Source organism: Cyprinus carpio, chromosome A2 (genome assembly GCF_018340385.1).
Source record: "Cyprinus carpio isolate SPL01 chromosome A2, ASM1834038v1, whole genome shotgun sequence".
In the NCBI taxonomy this organism is placed as follows: domain Eukaryota; kingdom Metazoa; phylum Chordata; class Actinopteri; order Cypriniformes; family Cyprinidae; genus Cyprinus; species Cyprinus carpio.
Window position 1 is genome coordinate 8,955,955 of NC_056573.1, and position 21,890 is coordinate 8,977,844.

General features: G+C 37.5%; 1 protein-coding gene across 4 annotated transcripts in view; it reads right to left on the reverse strand.

Moving 5' to 3' along the window:
* Positions 1-21,890, reverse strand: part of LOC109096968 (eukaryotic translation initiation factor 4 gamma 1-like) — a 36,823-nt gene that overhangs the window by 14,517 nt on the left and 416 nt on the right. For 2 of the 4 annotated variants that reach the window (XM_042771467.1, XM_042771464.1), the window contains exons 2-12: positions 10,417-10,496; positions 10,119-10,237; positions 9,947-10,030; positions 9,794-9,825; positions 6,394-6,415; positions 2,719-2,898; positions 2,547-2,631; positions 1,684-1,794; positions 1,162-1,313; positions 995-1,087; positions 836-914 (exon numbers count right to left, since the gene is read on the reverse strand). In XM_042771467.1, coding sequence (XP_042627401.1) covers positions 836-914; positions 995-1,087; positions 1,162-1,313; positions 1,684-1,794; positions 2,547-2,631; positions 2,719-2,898; positions 6,394-6,415; positions 9,794-9,825; positions 9,947-10,030; positions 10,119-10,193 — 913 coding nt within the window. In that variant the 5' untranslated portion in view covers positions 10,194-10,237; positions 10,417-10,496. The remainder of the gene's footprint in view (positions 1-835; positions 915-994; positions 1,088-1,161; positions 1,314-1,683; positions 1,795-2,546; positions 2,632-2,718; positions 2,899-6,393; positions 6,416-9,793; positions 9,826-9,946; positions 10,031-10,118; positions 10,238-10,416; positions 10,497-21,890) is intronic. The other 2 variants (XM_042771481.1, XM_042771475.1) reach the window with 2 other exon arrangements.

Below are 21,890 nucleotides of genomic sequence, written 5' to 3' on the forward strand. Positions count from 1 at the left end.
GATTTGGGGTTTGTTTTAACTTCAATTTAGTTATTTACATTTACATTATATTTACATTTAGTTATTTAGCAGACGCTTTTATCCAAAGTGACTTACAAATGAGGACAATAAATGCAATCAAAACCAACAGAAGAGCAATAACATGCAAGTGCTATATTAGTATATTATAGTGTTATATATTTCACAAAGAAATGTGCAGCATTTTGTCCAAGCAATAATAAAAGGACACATTTCATTCATAATTTGTCTTAAATCTAATTTTGTAAAAAAAAAAAAAAAAAAAAAAAATTGTAAATCGAATTGTGAAATCAAAATCGTGAATCGTTACATCCCTACCACTAATTGATTGAACTTAAACAACAATCATTACACATGACGTGACATTTCTCTGAATTTGTAGGATGGTGGGCAAATGAATACAACAATACTCCATCTTGAGTCAGGCACTTTAAAAATAACAATATAAAATACACAATGAAGGTACTGAGTGCTGAATTCAGGTCAAGCTTACTGCAACAAAAGGAAGCACAAAAAGACAGCCTTTGAGCTGTTTTTGATCAGAGTCTTCAGCAAGAAGTGGCATAAAATCAGATAACACCAAAGCCTGTCATTATCAAAAATATCCAAGAAAAATTATAAAGTACAAAAATCTGCTTAAAAGTACTGCTCCAAATGAAATGCATTTCTTGCTAACATCACTTCAGGTTGACATTGTTTGTGACTTAACTCTTTTGAAACTTTTGGTGCCAAAAGCCACTTATTTTCACATTTTCCAGGACAGTGGAATCTCCAAATTCAAAAACCTGTTTGGGTATTTTGAAGAAAGCCCACTCACCAGCTCTGATCACATCAGCAACAGGCGGATCACTTTCACCATTGGTCTGGACAGGACCTCCCACCTCTGGACCAGCAGTCTAAGAACAACAATACGTTAAAAGCAGCATGTCCTTTTTGCCATGCTCATGTCACCATAAACATGAAGCTATCAACAAACCTGTGGAGGAGTGGGTGTGGAGGTCGATCTCCCACCAGACATGATCTCTTCTGTAATGTCACGTCCACCCTGGTTGGGATCACGTATTCTGATCTGTAAGGAAACAACTGGTAAATCACAGACAAATGGATCGAAATAAAAACACACCAAATGTTGTTCCCACCCACCTGTTTGCGCTCTCTCAGTTTGACTGGTCCTGGCTGCTGAGGCGGAGCTTGCTGTGGAGGTGGAGTTGGTTGCTGCTGAGCGGGGTTCATCATGACAGGCGTGGTGGACACTGAAGTTGGGTACTGCTGTGTTGCAGGATAATAGGCAGCTGCTAGACAACAACAACAAAAAAAAAAAGAGACAAGATTAGACTGCAAATTAAGAGACAATCAGCTTTAATGGGAGTAGGACACACATGCAAAGTATTCCCCCGCCCACCAAAAACACTTCCTGATGCTTTGGGGAAAACAATACTTCACATCATTCTTGTCAATCTCTTAATGATGATCACAAATTGATAACTATTCTTTTAATATCCCAGAATGTTTGCAGTTGTTGTTTTTTAGTCTAGGACATGCAGTCAAAGGTTGAAGTAGCATTACATCAAAGGTTAAATGTTACCCACGGTGTTAAAACACAACCAGCCAGGCTAATACACAGACAAGAGGTGTAACAGAAACAGCCCTGCTCTTCAGACTCACCAGGATAGCGCTGGGAGGTGAGAGGAGCTCCGTGCAGTGAGAGACGTCCGTTCTCTCTACCCGCACCTCTCCCCCCACCCCCCTGCCTCTCCCTCCCTGCCAGAGAGGGATCTGAACTCAGCCAAAAGAGAAGGGAAGAGAGAAAAGCAAGAAGAGAGAGAAAGAGAGTCGTGAGTGAGTAAGAGGAAACAACAAGCAACAGATATAAGTGCTAAACATGGTTAGTGAGCCAATAATCTAAGCAGACATGAAGGGTAGAACTAGGCGCTTAGCGGTTAGTTATGACAGGGATATTACCTAATGTATATGACTGATCTAGCATAAGTCTTCTAAGGTGAAGTTACACAATCTACCCAAAACATACACAGGTACATACACAATTTTATATTCCAAAAGGAAAAAAAAAAAGAATTGAATAAAACTCTACAGCCAGGTTTTTTCCCCATTGTTAAAGTGCTGTCACACAAGATTCAAGTTCAAACAGAAAGCTGCTTGGTTTATAAAAAGATCTGTGTAATGAACGCTTCATACATCACACATTATTGACAAAGGACCAAAATTATTTTGCTAATGTAACTGCACATTATCTTTCTCTTTACTTGGGAAAAAAAGGAAAAAAAAAAAAAAAAAAACTTTAAAACACAAGAAAAATTACAGATTATAGGCGCTTATAGAGTCATGTAATTCAAGTCAAGTGTAATTTTGGCACCACAACAACAGATCTACATAACCTTTAAAGATTCATCAGGAATCTGATGTGTTCTACAGACTGGTGCAAGACCATTTTTGAATGAAAAGAGCAAGATATACAAGAAAGAGGTAAAGAGAAACAAGCAGGGGAGGCCCAGAGCAGAGCCTCTTACCATATGTACCATATTCAGCTGGACTGCTTCCAGGGTAAAAGCCTGCAGAGTACTGCTGCGTCGGGGGCATGTACGGGGGGCGGTACTACAATAGAAAACAAAAGGTCGTTAGATGCACGAACAGCCTCACAAAAAGTGCACAACTTAATTGTTAAAAAACAATAGGGATTACCTGTCCATGTAGGAAAATGGTATGGCCCTGAGTGTTGGCGAACTGCAACTGTTGCTGGGGAATCATCATAACCTGTGAGGTAGGTTGGTAGACATGAGTGGGTGCAACAGACCGGGGGGTGCTGCTGGGTGGGACACGAGGGGCACCGCCTTGCATGTTGGGCCGGTTGGTGTAATACGGCTGTTGGGGAAATTAGACCGATTCAGAAAACAAGCCACACAAGACCAAACTTCACATTTTCTGTTACTTCTGTAATGTTACTTCATCCACATCCATTCATATACATGCAAACACAGTATCAAATTTTCAGCAGTCATTACTGCAATCTTCAATGTCACATAGGGCTGGGCGATATGGTTGAAAACTGTATCACGATATAAGTGTTTCATATCGGTCAATATCGATAATTATTGATATTTTTATGACCTATTTAAAAGAAGGACCAGGGGAAAAATACATTTAAACATTTTTATTTTAAACTTAAAGGATTAGTTCACCTCAAAATGAAAATTTCCTAATAATCTACTCACCCCAATGCCATCCAAGATATGCATGTCTTTCTTTCTTCAGTGGAAAAGAAATTAAGTTTTTTGAGTAAACAATAGCAACCAACTGAGTTGATTGCCATTGAAGTCCATTATATGAAGAAAAAAATTCTGAAATGTTTTCCTCAAAAAACTTAATTTCTTTTTCACTGAATAAAGAAAGACATGCATATCTTGGATGGCATTGGGGGTGATTAAATGATTAGGAAATTTTCGTTTTGGGGTAAATTAATCCTTTAACCTTCTTCTGATTCATAGGTGTGATTGGCAAAGGACAAAAAAAGCAGGAAAATATAAGGCGCACGTATCATGACGCGGCGACAGCATGTGTGATTATCCGGGTAGTTAGGACAACACACATGATTTGTCACCACAGAAAACATTTCATCACTGGATAGGTTTTGTTTGTTTTTTTTAAAGTGTGGTTTATGTCAGCTGAATGTGCAGAACGCATTTCAGAGAAGATAAGGCAACGTTATTTTAGTACAATTCACACCCAGCGGTAATTCAGGGAAAAAAAAATCTCTGAATGCTTCACGTTAAACTTCGGTCTTCCGACCTATCATCGTGTCAGTTTTCAATTGATTTTGATGGTAATATCAATTTTGATTAATATGCGCAAGGGACGGAGAGCAAGACAGTTTAAAGACTGTGAGAGGGGCTCTCGCTCTCTGCTCGTTCTCTCAGTAACATGCGCGGGTGCCTGTCAGAATTGGCGCAGCAGTCAGTCATCTTATCTACATCACTCACCGATCACATAAGGCTTTCCACTTATCACTCCACGCCGGTTCTGTTACTGAAGAATCCAACACGAGACAACGATATGGCGAAACCAAACTGTTACATGATTGGCTGGTAGTGTGTCACTCCCTACGTTGCTAGGTTACCAGAGAGCGAGTGCCTTTGTTCATGCAACCAAACTTGCTTCGCAACATCTGGTTTCTTCCGACGAAGAAAAAAAACAAACAAAAAAAACAAACAACGAACGTTCTATCGAATGCATTTTTTATTGATATTGATTAAATGTCTATCGCGATACATATCGTTATCGATTTATCGCCCAGCCCTAATGTCACATGATTTTGGAAAACTAGTGTAGACTATATTTTAAGATCAGTATATTTGACACTAACATAATTACACACAAAAGAGCTTAAGTACAACATCCTTTTACCCATATTCATTCTTGAATACTTAAAGCCTTGAGACCACAATTTTCCTAACATGCCACCTGTTCACACCAAGAATTATCAATAACCTATTTCCTTTTGGGGTCCTTCTCAAAATGAAATCAAAATGACCCCATTTTCTCACAAATTTCTAGTCTCACTGTACACAATTCATCAGTATTAGAGCCCGACCGATATGGGTTTTTTTGGGGGCCGATACCAATATTAGGGAGTAAAAAAAAGACACCGATATGTCAGCCGATATTCTTTATGTGTACACTATATTATAGTACAGTATATTTAAAAGTTTGGACACTTCCCATTTGTGTCCCCAAACTTTTTACTGGTAATGTATATAGCAAGGGTAGGCAACGTCAGTCCTGGAGTGCCGATGTCCTGCAGAGTTTAGCTCCAATCCTTAAAAAAAAAAAAAACTCACTTGTCAGCAGCCTTAATAATCCTGAAGACCTTGATTAGCTTGTTCAGCTGTGTTTGATTAGGGTTAGAGCTAAACTCTGCAGGTCAGCGGCACTCCAGGACTGACGTTGCCTATCCCTGGTATATAGCCTACATAAACAGCATATATATATATACAAAAACACATTTTTTTGAAATAACACAAATGTGGTGATCAAACATTTATAATGATGTGACAAATATAGGCCTATGTAGTGGAGGCAGGGTATTTAACAAACTTTATTATTCAAAATGAGTCTGCCATTAGTGCACTTAACAGTAAACTTCACTTTACTTATTATAAAAAACTTAAATAGAACAAAATATATAGAACTTGAATTAAGACATTTAACAAGGTAACTGTGTAGGGAAAGCAAGCTACTGCCAAATCAACAAGGGCAGGTTTATGCAGGAAGCACAGCTTTTCCAAATGTAAACATCTAAAACGAATAATTTTTTTGTGTTGTGTATTTTCTGGTAATCAACTGAACATGCAGAACATTCGTTTTAAAATTGTCTTTTTGCAGTTTAATATTCACAGACACAGTCTGTTTATTTACTTAGCATTGATTCTCTCCAACTAGGTGACAACGTAGCGTTAAATCACCATTCAACCGTCTCAAACCACCACCGCTCTGCTGTCTGTTGGACTGCAGAAAGATACTAACTTTTCAATCTGCTACATTACTGACTGTACTGACAAACTATGCTGACACCATGTCTGCGCTGCAACAGGACGTGACAAAGCGACCGTTGAAAATCATTTGAACTCTGTGTCAGCACGTCATACATAGAACGAGGTATCAGTACACCGAATGCTAGCGCCGTGACAAAATACAATAGAATTCAATTGTATTTTGTCACACTGCGCAATGTGACCTATGTGATAAGCATGAGTTCTGAGCAGCGGCGTGGCCGGTATAAACACCAGCACTGACTGAATGGCCGCGATCAGCTCTGGTGGCCGTAACACAGGCTTTAATGTGCCGCAGACACTTGCCGTGATGCGCAGATCAGTTCAAGTCTCTAACATCACTGAATCTGCTGTTAAAAATGAGCCATCCATTCATCATATCATCATGCAAAACTAAGAATTAGAATCATTGTAATGTGACGATCAAATATAGTTGCGGGTGGGTGGCAGGTGGATAATTTGAGGTAGCGGACTTGGGTGAAGTTTGAGCTCATCCGCGCATCTCTACACTACACTGACCTGGGTCTGCAGTAGCAAACAATGGAGCGCGCTCTGCTGGACAAACTAAGTAATTCCACCTTTCAGAAGCATTTAATCTTTGTTATATGTTCTGTTAAAAAAAAATTTCATATCAGCGGCAGATTCACCGTTACGATATATCGGCAACAGGCTGATATCGGCCAATAATATCGGCTAAACAATATATCGGTCAGGCTCTTATCAGTATAACTGGTAACTTGCTTTTTCTTTAAACGTCTGGACAGTCTGATTACATTGGCTGTGGACAGAGGGAGATGAGAGGGCCAGTTACCTGCAGTGACCTGAATCCAACCGAGCCACACAAAATAGCAGAAGAAAATAGAGTGGAGAGAAGGTGTGAGAGAGAAACAGACAACAAGAAGCAGCAGTAAAGTTAGCCATCAGCAGTGAAAGCAAGCTTCCAACATGCAGTTAAGAACAGCCTGAGCAATACAGCTCAAGTACAACAAAGATTAGTGGCACACAGAGAACAAGTTGGCAATGGTGAAAGGATGAGACTCAAAACAGCTATTAAAACATGCAGCCTCTGACAATTAGGGTTGGGAATTGACAAAAAAAATAAATGTTCGGCAATTTGTTCATTATATGATTTAGAAAGTTCAGTTCTGCTAACATATTCGGTCTCATCTATTCAGTCTGACCAGTTTAAAACAAACATTTTCAGTTTACATTCTGAATTTTTTCACATTGATCAGGTTATTTCAGGTTTACACCAACCCTTTCAAGCTGACTAAAATTTCATTTGGCTTAAGATGTTTATAAGGCGGCTTTTCAGTCTGATTCAGCCATCAGTCCAACTACAGGTGAGTCTTCAACAGATTATTTGGTTGAATGTAAAAGTTGCTATTGGCTGCATGTGGAGTCTGACCGATATGGGTTTTTTGGAGCCGATACCGATATTAGGGAGTAAAACAAAAAAGGCAGATAAAGATATCAGTCGATATTCTTTGTGTATATTATAGTACAGTACCAGTCAAAAGTTTGGACACTTTCCAAAAATTTGACTGGTACTATATATATAATATATATATAGCACGAGAAGCACATGGGGAAATGCATGAGAGACACACTAAATGGAAGCACATTCACTTTCTGAAAGCAGATGGCGCTAAACTGCAGAAAATGCAGCACTTAACCTGGAAACCCCATAAATAAAGCAGCTGCGCTACTTTCTAAAACATATTTAAATAATTTTAAAAAGAAATTCAGATTTGTGTATTCGCTATGGTGTTCATGACAGCGCCAAATACTTAAATATTTAGACTTAACAGGCTATTCATTTTCAAACTTGTTTTCATTTTAATCTGGACTACAACTACAACATGATGTTGTAGTTGTTTTTTGGAATTTTTTTGATTCTCTGTTTATTAACTTTTTATTTTGGGTTTTTTTTTTTTAATTTTTTAATTCATTAGTTAAACTGCCAATGAAAAATTATTCGGAACATTCATTAATCTTAGGTATTCTAATATTTAACACGTTAAAATCAAAAGTTGCAACTGTGTTATTTAATGAGCTAACATGAACTAACTTGTACTAACTTGTATTTTTTAACGGATTAATAACTTCTGTAGCAAATGTAGCTATTGCTCATTGTGAATGTTAATGCAAATGCAAATCTGACAACGCATCTGTAATATGGTTTATTATAATTAACACGTAAAACAAGCAGGGTTCACCTAATGTATATCTGTTGATGGATGCGCATTCTGGCTTCCCAGTAGGCTACATTACAACAACAGCGATTATATAAAAAAAAAATTATATATATATATGTATTTCCCAGTAGGCTACATTACAACAACAGCGATTATATAGAGATTATATTATAAAAAAATTATATATATATATATATGTATGTATGTATATGTGGACAAACTATTCTGTATTGTTCATTTTTTATGTGGTGTTATGGTGCAGTCATTTGTGAGACCTGAGCAGCACACATTGATATCTGTGTTTAAACTTAACTCGTGTAAGCTTTGCCAGTTTAAACATTTAAGAGCCAGAGGACGTGAGTAGTGAAGATTTGTGCATGCGCTCATCAGCGCTCAAACCACAGACTGTATAAGGTGCAAACTCGCACCTCAGAACGCACGCAAATATTAAGCTCTCTGAAGTATTGTGTTTGAATGGACAAATTTACACAAAAATTGCCCGTCTTGCTAATTATCCTACAGCAAACATAGCCGGCTGAACGTACTGTATTCAGTGCAATGGATCAGTGCATTCTCTTAAAGTGACAGTCTTAATATTAATCGAACAGCAGCAACAAAGAAATCACTTATTGCTCTTGATTGAATAGCTTTAGATTCATCTTCAATTTATACAGTCAAATATGCAATGCTGTTTTACATTTTACATTACTTGATTACTTTATTCAATTTCTGTACCTAAAAACTAATGTTAGACCTACCTAGAAAAACCTGAAAATCACTGTTTATTTTATTTGTATCTTTACTCTATTGTATTTATGTGCTGTTGCTTGTAGTTAGATATATTCTTTTCATTTTTATTTGAAAGTATTGATTTTCCATAAATATAGCACATACCAAACCGTACCTAAATCCGTGACACTAAAACCGTGATACAAACCGAACCGTGAAAAAGTTGAACCGTTCCACCCCTACTGTATTATGACCACTTTTTTAAACTAAATTCCAATACCGTGATAAAAGCATTAGCAATTAATTGCAACAGGAAGATTTGATAATGGCATATCCCTAGCTCACATGAGGTGGTTTTTCAGGCAATGCGACAAAATAATAAGTTGCAAAACTGCAATGGAAACTTTTTCGCATGGCGTACGTAAAAAATCATATGATCTTTCCTCAATGTACTATAACCTCAAAGAAACCCTTCATATGTGGCTGCTCACAAGTTTAAGGGGCTTTCCCTGACATTAATGCTTAGACTATTTACACTGCACACATCTGCAGAAATGGCCACCAGAGCTGATCGCGGCCACTCTAGTTAACGCTTGTGTTACCAGTCGCGCCACGGCACGCCCCAGAAGCTGCTCTACGCGCTGCCTCTGTCAAGGTACAAGCATATGCCTCCTTTGATTAAATATAATGGCTAGTGTAGCCAAAATCCTCAAAATCCCATCAAAATCTGTTTTAGTCGCCTAACATAAGTTAATGGAAACGACATCATTTTGCAATACTTTATCGACATTTATAAAATATTGCCAAAGTTTTGCGCAAATCTTTAAATGGAAACACGCCTACTGAATAGGCCAGAGACACATTATGTGGTTCATGTCATTACTTTCATCAATTCTAACTCATAAGAAATCAAGGAATGTTTTAAAATAAATTATAAAACTCTACAGGAGAATTAAATGGAGTGGTTACTTAAGATACATCGGAAACAGGTTTGTTGCAATAAAAAGTAAACATTTGTGTTTAGTGCTTCGTGTGAAAGGTGTGCTTCTTTGAAAGTACTAAAAAAATTTTTAAAAAAACATTCATTAAACATATGGATTCCCAACCCTACTGACAATGGTAATGAATACATAAAAACTAACAAGAGTAGCACCTAAATGCAAGAGAACCTGTAGTTTTTTATAGACTAGTTTTGGTGTGTGTGTGGGGTGGGGGTGGGGGGGTGTACAGACAGAAGACTTCAGAAATCAAGCACGAATCCAGTTTATGAAAATTGGTAGTACCTGTTGGTGTAAAGCACGAGGCCCTGGAGCAAACTGGGAGGAAAGTAAAGAGTAGCAGTTTTTCTCAAACAAGCAGGAATTAGGACATCTAGCTAAGCCAAATAAATAAAAAAATAAAAAAAAAAAACACTGTCATAGCTTGAAGACAGTGTACCTGTCTGGGTTGCGGTGCAGTGTTCATTTGTGGAGATGGCCCGGGAAAAACAACCGAGGGAGGCTGACCTGGGGGATAGGCAGCCTGCAGAACAAATGGAAACACTGATAATGTTAAAGGAGACTCATATAATCCCGATCAAAACCATAAGCTTGCCTGATTCCTCTTTCACCTGTGTCAGTCCTGGTGATTGGGCGGGGTGGGGAACGGCAGGGGGTCCGTTTATAGGCTGAGGTGGTTTATTCATTTCCTGTGGTTCTGCATGAGGGGGCCTCACACTCGCCTGCCAAACTAGTGAATCAGAAAAACATGATTTTATGAGTAATAATCAGATACAACCAACCATGTTTTAAAACAATATAGACAGGTTGGGCTTTCCATTGCCAACTTATCAAAATTATTTTAACAGCCATGCAAGTAAAAAATATACAATAATATGCGTTTTAAATAATACGGTGTAAAAATCATACCTCTAAATTAGTATTATGAATCTCTGGGGTATCGACAAGCCCTCAGGGAGAGTCCTTGTGTAGTGTGTTAGCAATTCACCCTGGAGAGAAAAAAAGAGGCAATTAATTTGCTTTGCACTGTAGAAAAATAAATAATCATCATCCAACAGGGTAGGAATGCTCATGTTACAACCAAAATCAGATCTCTTAGTCAAGTTCTGTATTGTCAAGTAGGTACAACAAGGCTATGATCCATCCTGTGAATACGTACATTGTATGCAAATGCAATTTAAAAACTTGATTTGTCAGACTAAAATAACTTTTTAAAATGTCATTTAAACCTAGACAAAGCAATCATAGTTCAGTTTCATCAGACTCAAATTAAAATCAAGCTACAATTGGCCTCATCGTGATGCACAATTTGTAATTCTTCAAATATTTGATTGTCACGTAAACTATGATTGAAACGTTTGGGGCCATTAAGACTTTATTTTTGAATGTCCCTTATGGTCACCAAGGATGTATTTTTTCAACCAAAAACACAATAAAAAAAACAGTAATACTGTGAAATATTATTTTAATATTTAAATATTAAAGTCCCTGTAAAGTAGGGCTGTGCAAAAAAATCGAATGCGATTTTCATGCGCATCTCTTCAGTAAAGACTAGGGCTGGACGATATGGCCAAAATTTACATCACGATATATTTCTTAATTTCGGTCGATACGATATAATTCCGATATCGATATGAACACTATAAAAAGCCTCGTAAAAACTGCCAAAAACGCCCACAACAGATGTCAGTGTATATAAATTTATGAAAAAATGAATTTGCCAAGTCTGACACCTCATTTAAAACCATTTAATGTTTTTTGGAAAAAAAATTTTTTTTTTAAAAACAAAAAAAAAAAAAACACATTATTTTTTGTATTTAGCCTTCATACAAACAATAAATGTGAAATCACTGTCAAAAAAATCATTTCAGTCTCACCTAATTAAAATTAATATCTTTAACTTCAAACTGTAGGCTAATATACACTACCAGTCAAAAGCTTTTGAACATGAAGATTTTTAATGTTTTTAAAGAATTCTCTTCTGCTCACCAAGCCTGCATTTATTTGATCCAAAATACAGCAAGAAAAGTAACATTTTGAAATATTTTTACTATTTAAAATAACTGTTTTATATTTGGAAATATTTTAAAATGTAATTTATTCCTGTGATTTCAAAGCTATATTTTTAGCATCATTACTCTGATTACATGATCCTTCTTCTTATATTCTGATTTGCTGCTCAAAAATAATTTGTTGAAATCAGCTGAGTAGGTTTCTTGATGAATAGAAAGTTTAGAAGAACATTTATTATAAATGTCTTTATCATCACTTTATCAATTTAAAGCATCTCTGCTAAATAAAAATTTCTATAATTTCTTTCCAAAAAAAGAAAGAAAGAAATGATGCTGACTCAAAGCTTTTGAATGGAATAGTGTAATCAAATCAAATGTAATCAAAATGTAATGTTACAAAAGCTTTGTTTCAGATAAATGCTGATCTTTGGATCTTTCTATTCATCCAAGAATCCTGAAAAAAAGTACTCAACTCTCTTAAATATTGATAATCAGCAAATCAGCATAATATAATGATTTCTGAAGATCATGTCAAGACTGGAGTAATGATGGTGAAAATTCATCTTTGATCACAGGAATAAACTACATTTTAAAATAAAACAGTTATTTTAAATAGTAAAAATATTTCAAAATTTAACTGTTTTTGCAGTACTTTGGATATAGATTGAAACAAATGTGCTTTAGTCAGTATGAAGAGCGCTCTTGAGTTGCTGCAGGAAAAAAAGCATGCTGCTGGAGCCGGGCTTAAATGCAAACTGATTTTCTGCCAGCAGGAGGCGCTTGTGAGAGTGGTAGACCCAGCGGTTTCTCCAGTAACGGCTATAATCAAAGGAGCTGCGCTTCTGAATGCTTCTTTATCAGATAAAATGAAAATGCCTTTGAAACTTTTCTGAAAAACACCCGCGACGTGTTTTGATTTTGAAACGTGCAGTGCTCATATTTATTCAACGAAGTCAAACACCACAAATAAATCAATGTATGGGAAACACTGGTATATCGAAATATCGATAATGTGTTTAAAAACCATATCACCGTTATTGAAAAAAATTATATCGCGATACATATTGATATTGAATTATTGTCCAGCCCTAGTAAAGACGCTCCTGTGATTAATAGTATATCTCCAGCACGTACGTTAAGATCAGGGTTGCCAGGTTTTCACAACAAATCCTGCCCAGTTGCTTCTCAAAACTAGTCCAAAACTAGCCCAATCGCGTTTCCAGGAGGTTCCCCGATAAAAATTGCATCCCGGGGGTTAAAATATAAGTTTTTTTTCAGGGTTGCCCTGGTAATATTCACATTTTAGGGGCTAAATATCACGTTATTGGTATTGGGGTCGCTTCAACCCGCGGACATGAAAAACAACCGCAGTATTTGTGAGAATTGTTTTTTTTTAGAGTTGTTTACTTGACAGTGAAGTTGTCTGTGGACGAGCTACACAAAATCGCTTTCAAAATCGACAAAGAATCGCCTGCAATTTTAAAATCGATTTTGTGTATATTGTCAGTGAATTACGGCTCTGTGTAGCAAATGCCAACCAGTGTTGCCAAGTCTGCAGTTGTTTTTCATGTCCGCGGGTTGAAGCGACCCCAATACCAATAACGTGATATTTAGCCCCTAAAATGTGAATATTACCAGGGAAACCCTGACAAAAAAAACTTATATTTTAACCCCGGGATGCAATTTTTATCGGGGAACCTCCTGGAAACGCTATTGGGCTAGTTTTGGACTAGTTTTGAGAAGCAACTGGGCAGGATTTGTTGTGAAAACCTGGCAACCCTGATCTGAACGCACGTGCTGGAGATATACTACTAATCACAGGTGCGTCTTTACTGAAGAGACGCGCATGAAAATCGTATTCGATTTTTTGCACAGCCCTACTGTAAAGTCATTTCTAATTCACATTATAAATGTTACAAATGTATTCGTGAAACCCATTACAAAGACTGTGAATTCTGTAGTACTGAATAATGGAGCTAGACCATTTCTGGATTTTTTGGGCGGGACTAAAATGGTGGCTCAATGACGCACTGGAGCCACCGAACATGGCCCCTCCCCTAACACTATAACTAGATCATATTTGCATCAGTTCTCCCGCTAAATCGTGAGTTACTGTCAGCACCATTAGTTACTACAGCCTACATTTTGCTAGCTAGCTATGCCTTCATCACGGAAATGTATTTATCTGGTTGCGATAACTTACGAAACAGCTCGGCGTCCTTATTTAAATTTGCTAATAATAATATAATTTGCTAAAGAGAAGAAAACAATCCAAATGCATGTCAGCGCACGTGATTAACCACTCACGTGTGACGCGTTCTGTGAAGGACCATAAATATAGCGCTAAGCTGCTAATTGCACAGCCCTACTAAGCGCCATTCACACAGAATGCACTTTTGTGTTGACAAAGATGCGACGCAGGCAGTGGAATGGTAAAACATGCAAGAAGATGGGAGTGAACTTTTTAACTTGAGCGCCATGTTATTAGAATGCCGTTTCATGCATGAGACACTACAAGAGATGCGAGCGCAACAGTCAAACACATCCATTTTTACACAGAAAAAATTATAGAAAAGCAGCGCGATCGGATAAAAAAACCTGTAAAGAACTTCTACTGTATGTCTGATATATTTCATGTTTGCATCATGGTGACAGGCTGAAAGCTGTTGTTGTTTTAAAGAGCGTTTATGTTTAATATGTTTCTACTGGTGTTATACCTTCAGTCATTTTAAATTACCTTGACTTTTGATATTTTCTAAAATAATTTTTCGTATTATTTCTTAAGACATAATATGTATAAGACAAGTTTGTACAATACATAATTGTAGTTTTTGCATCTTTTCAGCAAAGATATTTAAAGTGATTTGTTTAACATTTACATCATGCTGACAACTTTACGTGTGCTGCACTTGGAATAGAATTTTCTTTAAAGGGTTAATAAAGAAAAGTAATCTGAATAATGTTGTAATTAAATTTTTAAGTTAAAATACTAATTTAAAAGTTAAGTTAAAAGACTAATTAAAAATCAAGAATCGGTCAAATGTTCTGGAAAAATTTGAGATTTTAATATTTTGCAAAATCGGCCTATATATATATATATATATTATATATATATATATATATATATATATATATATATATATATATATATTATATATATATATATATATATATATATATATATATATATAAATAAAATCCAACCCCGAACTTCTGAAGAGTAGTGAAGTGACAGTAACAACTGATTATAACTGCAAATGGGTAGGAAACTTTCCACAACCACCATTATTCACCTTGAGTTAAAGTTTCAGCCGCGTCAACAACAAGGGACCAAGTTTCATCAGTGACAAACATCTGATTATCAAACATGACTGCAGCAAAGACGGGAAATCTAAGACACACCAACTATGCTGCAGCAACATACACTGTGTACCTGATTACGCTCCCAGAAAAGCCTGAATGAATGCTCTCTGCGAGCAAGTTAAGCATGGGTGGGGGTCTACTAATGTCAATTGAGATAAGACCACACCCTTAAGATCTCAAACACACAGAGCCAGGCTGGGCATTAAACACAATCTCTCATCTCAGCTGAGAAAGGATGGGGAAGCCGCAGGAGAGCAGCTGGAGAGCTCAGATCAGGGGTTATAGAGATGTAGGCTCTACATTCTGGGTGTGCCTGTCTGCCCCCTGAGACCCTCACACAATAGGGCAGGACTTACCATCCAGCTCTGTGTTTCTGATCCCAACAGATGGCAACCAATAAACACCCTCTCAAAAATAACTGACTTTCTGGGAGAGGGCGGACGGTGGAGGATGAGCGATGCTGAGGAACTGAAGCACGTGGGGAATGTGCTTCTGACAGAGGAAACGCAAAAGCCTCTGAGAGACCTCCAAGGCAAAACTGCATTTGTGAATTTCGTATTCAAAATTTAAAAAAAAAGCAGGACAACAGGTCAGCAAGGCACTGGTGTCATGACTGTAACCAAAGTAGGACGCAGACAACCTAGAAATGAACGAGCTAAACATGGCAATGAGGGGGGAGGGTAGGCCAAGCATGTGTTCAATATAGCCCAGCCATCCGTGACATCCAGATGAAGTGTTTGTGAGGCTGTGGGGGGGAGGGAACACCAGGATCGAGTTGTGAAGTTATGATCAATGCATTTAGGAGAACTGGCAAGATACCCATTACAAGCTCACACAAATGCCACTGGCTTGTACAGCACACGATTAGGGCTACACGATTAATCTCATGCAAGTCTCATCAGTAAAGCTGGTTCTGTTATTAGTAGCAAATGTCCATCGCCTGCTTTCAAATGGAGCGGCACTTACTACACAGAGCCATAGTTCACGGACAAGCTATGCAATATTGCGTTCATAACTGAATGCGATTCATCTGCGATTATGACGCCATATCGCGTAGCTTGTTTAAATGATTCTTTGTAAAACAAAAATGCAATACAAGAATGGATATCTGGCGCCAAATATCAATATTTTAATTACAATAAGGCCCTCTATATAGATTTCCCTGCTCCCAGAGTCTAAAAATATGTGGAAATTGCGGCTACGCCATTTCCACCTCCTTTCCAAAGCGCTCCAAGCAAGGCCATATTTACCTCTTTTCATGACATAGGCAAGACAAATTTTTGGGCCCCCTTTTCCCTATTAATATTATAGGTCTAACATTAGATACCACCCAAGTAGTGCTGGACCAGAATATTCGATTATTCAAATATTCGTTCGGTGGGTTTGTATTCGATTTTCAATTTTGAGATTCAAATATTCTATTTTTTTTTTCCCCGAACACCTGGCATCCCCCGTGAAATGGTTCTCATTCGCCCTTGAATATGAATTGTCCATGAGTGAATATCATGATTCAGTTCATCTGGAAGAGAAGACAAAGTGCCAAGACCTCCGCAGTGTGGGAGCACTTTAAATTGAGTGAGGACAAGACAAAGGCAGTGTGCCAAATATGCGATTTGAAACTGGCCTACCACAACAGCATATCAAGTTTGAAAAATCATCTGAGTTCTGTAAGTAGTACGCCTATAGTATATTGTTGGAGTAAAAAAAAAAAAAACAGCTTCTTTTATCTGCCATGTTAATCAGTAATTTTACACATGATAAATACGTGCACTTAATTTGCTTGGAAAATACTTGCGTATTCGGCAGTCATAAAAAAATTTAAAGTAGTCCAGCCTAATAATGATTTGTCTAGATTAAAAGTATTGCTCTTAACAGACCTGTGTGTTTTGTATCACTAGTGCAGTGTCTGTTCTCGGAGCATTATAAGCCCTGCCCACGTGAGGCGCACCGCTTCTGGCTCAAGCTGTTCTGTAGTTTATTAAAAGTTTATTCATTCTGAATGTGTCGCGTGTCCATATTGCACCAAAATGTGACACTGCACTCCCTTGGGTCCGCAGCAACACACCCACCATGTGTGAAGTCGATTAGATGAACGGTTCTCAACATAAAATGCAAACAGACAAACACACAGAGATTCCTGCCTTTATTACACCGTGTCTACACCGGACACGCATCACGTCGCAACAGCTAAAGTCTGTCTACACTGGACACGACAAAACGACCGTTGAAAATCGTTTTAAATTTCTGTCAGTATGTCAAATACAATGCAGCAGCAGTTTACAGTCGGGAATATTTCAGGCGTGTGCGCCGCATCCAGTGTAGAGCACATAATAGGTTCTATTGTATTTTGACGCACGAGAAGAATATGTTCAACCCCCTCCCTCCGAAGCTTTGAATATTCGGTGTGGATTACTACCGAAGCTTAGAAGCTCAAAAAATGGTATTCGGACCAGTCCTACACCCAAGCAAACAAAAATATTTCTTAATCAGTGGAAACCATTACAGTGTTTTCTATCGCAATAAGTGCTTGCGTTCAATCAAAAATTTAATTTAGTTCTTGATTTGTTTGAGAATTGAGACAGACCATTCCATTAAAAGGCACAACGTCGTGGCCACACAACCACTTCAGGAGTGCATTATCTCTCGGATAATTTTAATGGCCTGGAGTCACAACCACACTTCATGCATAGTATTACTGACAAGAAGTTTCTGGTCACTAGGGCTGCACAATTAATCGAACGTGATTAATCGCAATTGTCATGCACATTTTGTCAGTAAAGCCGGTCCTGTGAGTTGTAGTAAATCTCCACCACCTGCTTTCAGGTGGAGCAGCATTTACTATACAGAGCAGTAGTTCTTACAAGCTATGCAAAATCGCCTTCATAAATCGCAGATGATATAATCGTAGGATTATGAAATCAACTCAATCGTTCACGATAATGACAGCTGTTTGCTACGGCTCTGTGTAGTAAATACTGCTCCATCTTGGAGCATGTGAAAATACCACATTTAATAACAGGTTTTTACTCCAAACTCACTTTTTAACCTCAGTTGAGTGTTCGAAATAATGTCGATTAGCATTTCATTATAGATATACTTTATGATGATGAATTATTATTATAATAATAATAATAATAATAATAATAATAATAATAATAATAATAATAATAATAATAATAATAACTCTGATATACCATATATTGCCATAGTCATGTGTTTATTAGTCACGTTGAATCAATGAAAGCAGTTAAATCTTCTGTTTATTCAGCTGCAACGATGCATTTCCTGGATTTCTTCTTCCGGGCATATTTGGATTTTCAGCGTGAGAGGGCCCTCCAGCCTTTGGATGGAGATTTACTATGGATCAGAGAACTGTGCTAAACTGAAAGATACGCATGACAATCGCAGCTTCTGCCTAACCACGATTTATCGCCTTTGCGATTTAACTTTGATTAATTGTGCAGCCCTACTGGTCACATATCCGCATGTGTGCGCGAGTACATGTGTGTGCGTCTGTGAGAGAGAACGGGAGAAAGAAAGCATTATTTCCGTAGCCTACATAAAAAACGTGGAAGACATGGAAATACTTTGTAATTTTTTACCCTATTGTTTGTTATATTTATTTGCTCAGTGTCTTCTGGGGTTTTGGTTCTTTTACTTTTGTAGATAGCCATAGTATAACAAAAATATTATATATCTGTTCATTGTGATTGGACCCTCCTGGACGAGCGAGCATAAGCACGTACCTAGAATGCCAATGCATAAATCCGGCCCAGGCTCTGAGCAACCATGAAGCACGTTCTCTATTGAGATCTGGAAGCACGAGGAACCGAAGGATAAACAGATTTCCAGCCACTGTATTAGCACTACTGTTACATGTTTATGGAAATGAGAACTAAAAACTGCCCCGGAACAGCTATCAGCATGGACCATAGGCATTAGGCACCTATCATGTTATTACTGCTGAGCACATTTTCAGCCCATGAGTAGCCTAACCTCTCCGCTCGGATCGCAGGTGGATTACCCTCACTAACTATATGAGTGAGAGAGTGCCGCCAGCACATCCAGTTTTGTGTCAATAAAACCGGATGCTCTCCCTCTCTCTCAGATATTGCAAGTGCATGTTATGCAGTGGGCACTGACCGGCGGAAACATAAATCTGCACCTATGGCATGGACGACTAAACAAAACCTCATCAGAGCCGTAATGCAGTGCAGAAGTGTGTGCTTTCTGCACATCTACATTTGAAATAACAAACCTGAGTGTGCAAAAGAGGCAATGTGAATGGCTATTCACAAGTTTATAATAAAAAAAACATCAAAGGATACTTTAAATGTGAAATTAAAATGGCCAGTATGTGTCAGCAAGTTACTGTTAATAAGTGAGTCACTGCGATTGAACCGAATCATTTAAACAGTTGATTCATTCAGGAACGAAACACTCATGTTGCTCAGAGACGCAAAATGTGCTTTGGTGGCTGTGTTTGGAATGATTTTTTGTTGTAGAAATAGAGCAGAAACAGGCAATATGGTGTCTAAAACACAAGTCTCTTAATTAACTTGTTAACTGAACTGTTGTAAAAAAAAAAAAAAAATAAATAAATAAATAAGTCTGTGTAATCATGCTGATTTTTGCAGGAAACAACAGCATTCTTTGTGATATTGATTTACTATATGAAATTATATAAATATATAAATAAATATGCCCCATGTCTTCAATTTTGTGATCATTCTAAATGCATTTTAGCAGACTGAATCACACAGTGAAAGAACGCACTCTAAATGCGCGTACACATTAAAACAACAATTATGATATTATCGCAGACAATATATAAGTGCACACTCCGCACCACTGTCTTTTTGGCTAATTTGTGCAAAACCTCTTGCTAAAATGTCAAAGCATCATTTTAACCACCAATGCAACGATGCAATTATTTAGCTTACCTCTAAATGCTTTTTTAAGGGTTGATGTCTTGTCGAGATTTTATAAGCTGCTAGTCTGGTCTCCCTATAGGTAAGCCCAGCTTACACTGCATAATAAAGCATAAATATGGCCAGAGGTTCACTTCATTTCCTTCGAGTTCAACCTCAGATTATGACGGGGTTTCGTTTTCAGAGGTGTCTGCACCACTAATGCCGGTTTTGTCCGTCTGCATCTTTCTTGTGATTTTAGCGCCAGTTTGCCCTCCTGCCCATTATTTACTGCAGTAGTTTCCAGGGAGCTATTTTTCTTTTTTACTCTGTAATTAATGTGTTTTTAAATGTAGCGAAGTACAATACTTCAAACAAAATGTACTTAAGTACAGATTTTAAAAATTCCTATAAAAAGTAGAAGTACATAAAAAGATACTCAATTACAGTAACACGAGTAAATGTAATTCATTATTTTCCACCTCTGCAAAATAAACAACTAAAACTGACAACAGTGTGAAAGCAGCACTTAAGAACACATTTGATTATAGCGATGTGGATGTTTGCACGAACTCTGAAATTCGACACTCCAGTAAAGAAAAGTCCAGTTACGTCACATTTATTTATATAACAATGCAATAGATAGCCTTAAATCAAGCAGATTTACAGTATTAAACATGGAAAAACTAGAGTTAGTTTCACTTAGAATTATAACTTGAGTTTCTGTTATAAAGCAGTTCTCCAGTGTGGAGCTAGCTAATGATAAAATCTTTTTATTACTGAGAAAAAAATATTTCATTAAAGTTTTAGTTTGGTTTGATCTAGCTCAGGACTGCTTTGATTATCATAACCCTATAAGGTATTTTAAGAGAGATTATGTTGTGAATAAAATGTTTAGCCAAAAATAAAACGTCCTATCAATTACCTTTATTTTGTTTCTTATAGATATGACTTACAAAAAGAGATGTTAATAGGCAGAATGATTTGTCTTTTAGCTACTTTCTCATATAGCTAACTAAATGGCAAATAAGAGTTTCTCTCTCATCTCATTTTGTGCCATATTTTTTATATATGTGTAATTATATAATATAAATTGTGTAATTGTAATTACATAATGACTTTCAAAAGCATAAGTAGTTACCTTAATTTATTTGTTAGAATATGTATATTTTAACTAATTGCAAAAGCTGAAATATCAATATACATTAACTATCCACTTCCATTGCATCCTTTTTCCACGCAATGAAGGTGAATGGTAACTGAAACTGTCAATCTGTTACATTTTGTTTTCCACATAAGAAAGTTGGCAAATACACAACAAACACGTTCGTTTTGGGGTTTAACTACACCTTTAAGCAACTAAACCCACTATGGTGGTTCATATGACAGCCACGAGGAAATAAATTAACCGAACATGCTGATTCAATTATGAAATCCTCCAGATACTGAAACTGCATAAATAAGAAGTTCACATACTCATTGAAGAACAGACAAGTAGAGCTGATAAAAGAAACCACTAGGGTAACATTTCCCAAATGTTGAGTTTTCTGCACGCTCCCAGGAGTGCGAGGAAAGCAGTGTGCTGCTTCTACAGACGTGTCACACCGCAGCCATGATGTACTGCCAGTGTGGCTAACAGCGCTAGCCTCCATATGGCACTGACACGTTCACATCCACTCCACTATCTATACCATAACGACAGCGTTTTATTTCCAAACCCAGACTGAACGACCTCAACACGCCATCTGACGAAAACCCACCTCAAAAACCATCGGAGAAAACCATAAAATCAAACCGGGCCCTCAGTTAATGTGAAGGGAAGTGTCGATTTCACCGCACTAGCTTATTAGCTACCCCCCTCTAAATCAATGACATGATGAAAGCCAACGGTCGGCGAGATCGACGCTCGGTTCGTTTACAGTATCATATGTAACACATCGGTAAAGTTGAGTTTGTCGAGGGAAAGAAAATCTCCGTCATGTGCCGCACAAACTTATTCTAGCGTCTGCGTGCCGACATTCCTTCTATACGTCACATGAGACATTTAACGGTCACACATGCTCCTAAAATACCAGAGAACAAGCGATCCACCGTCGAT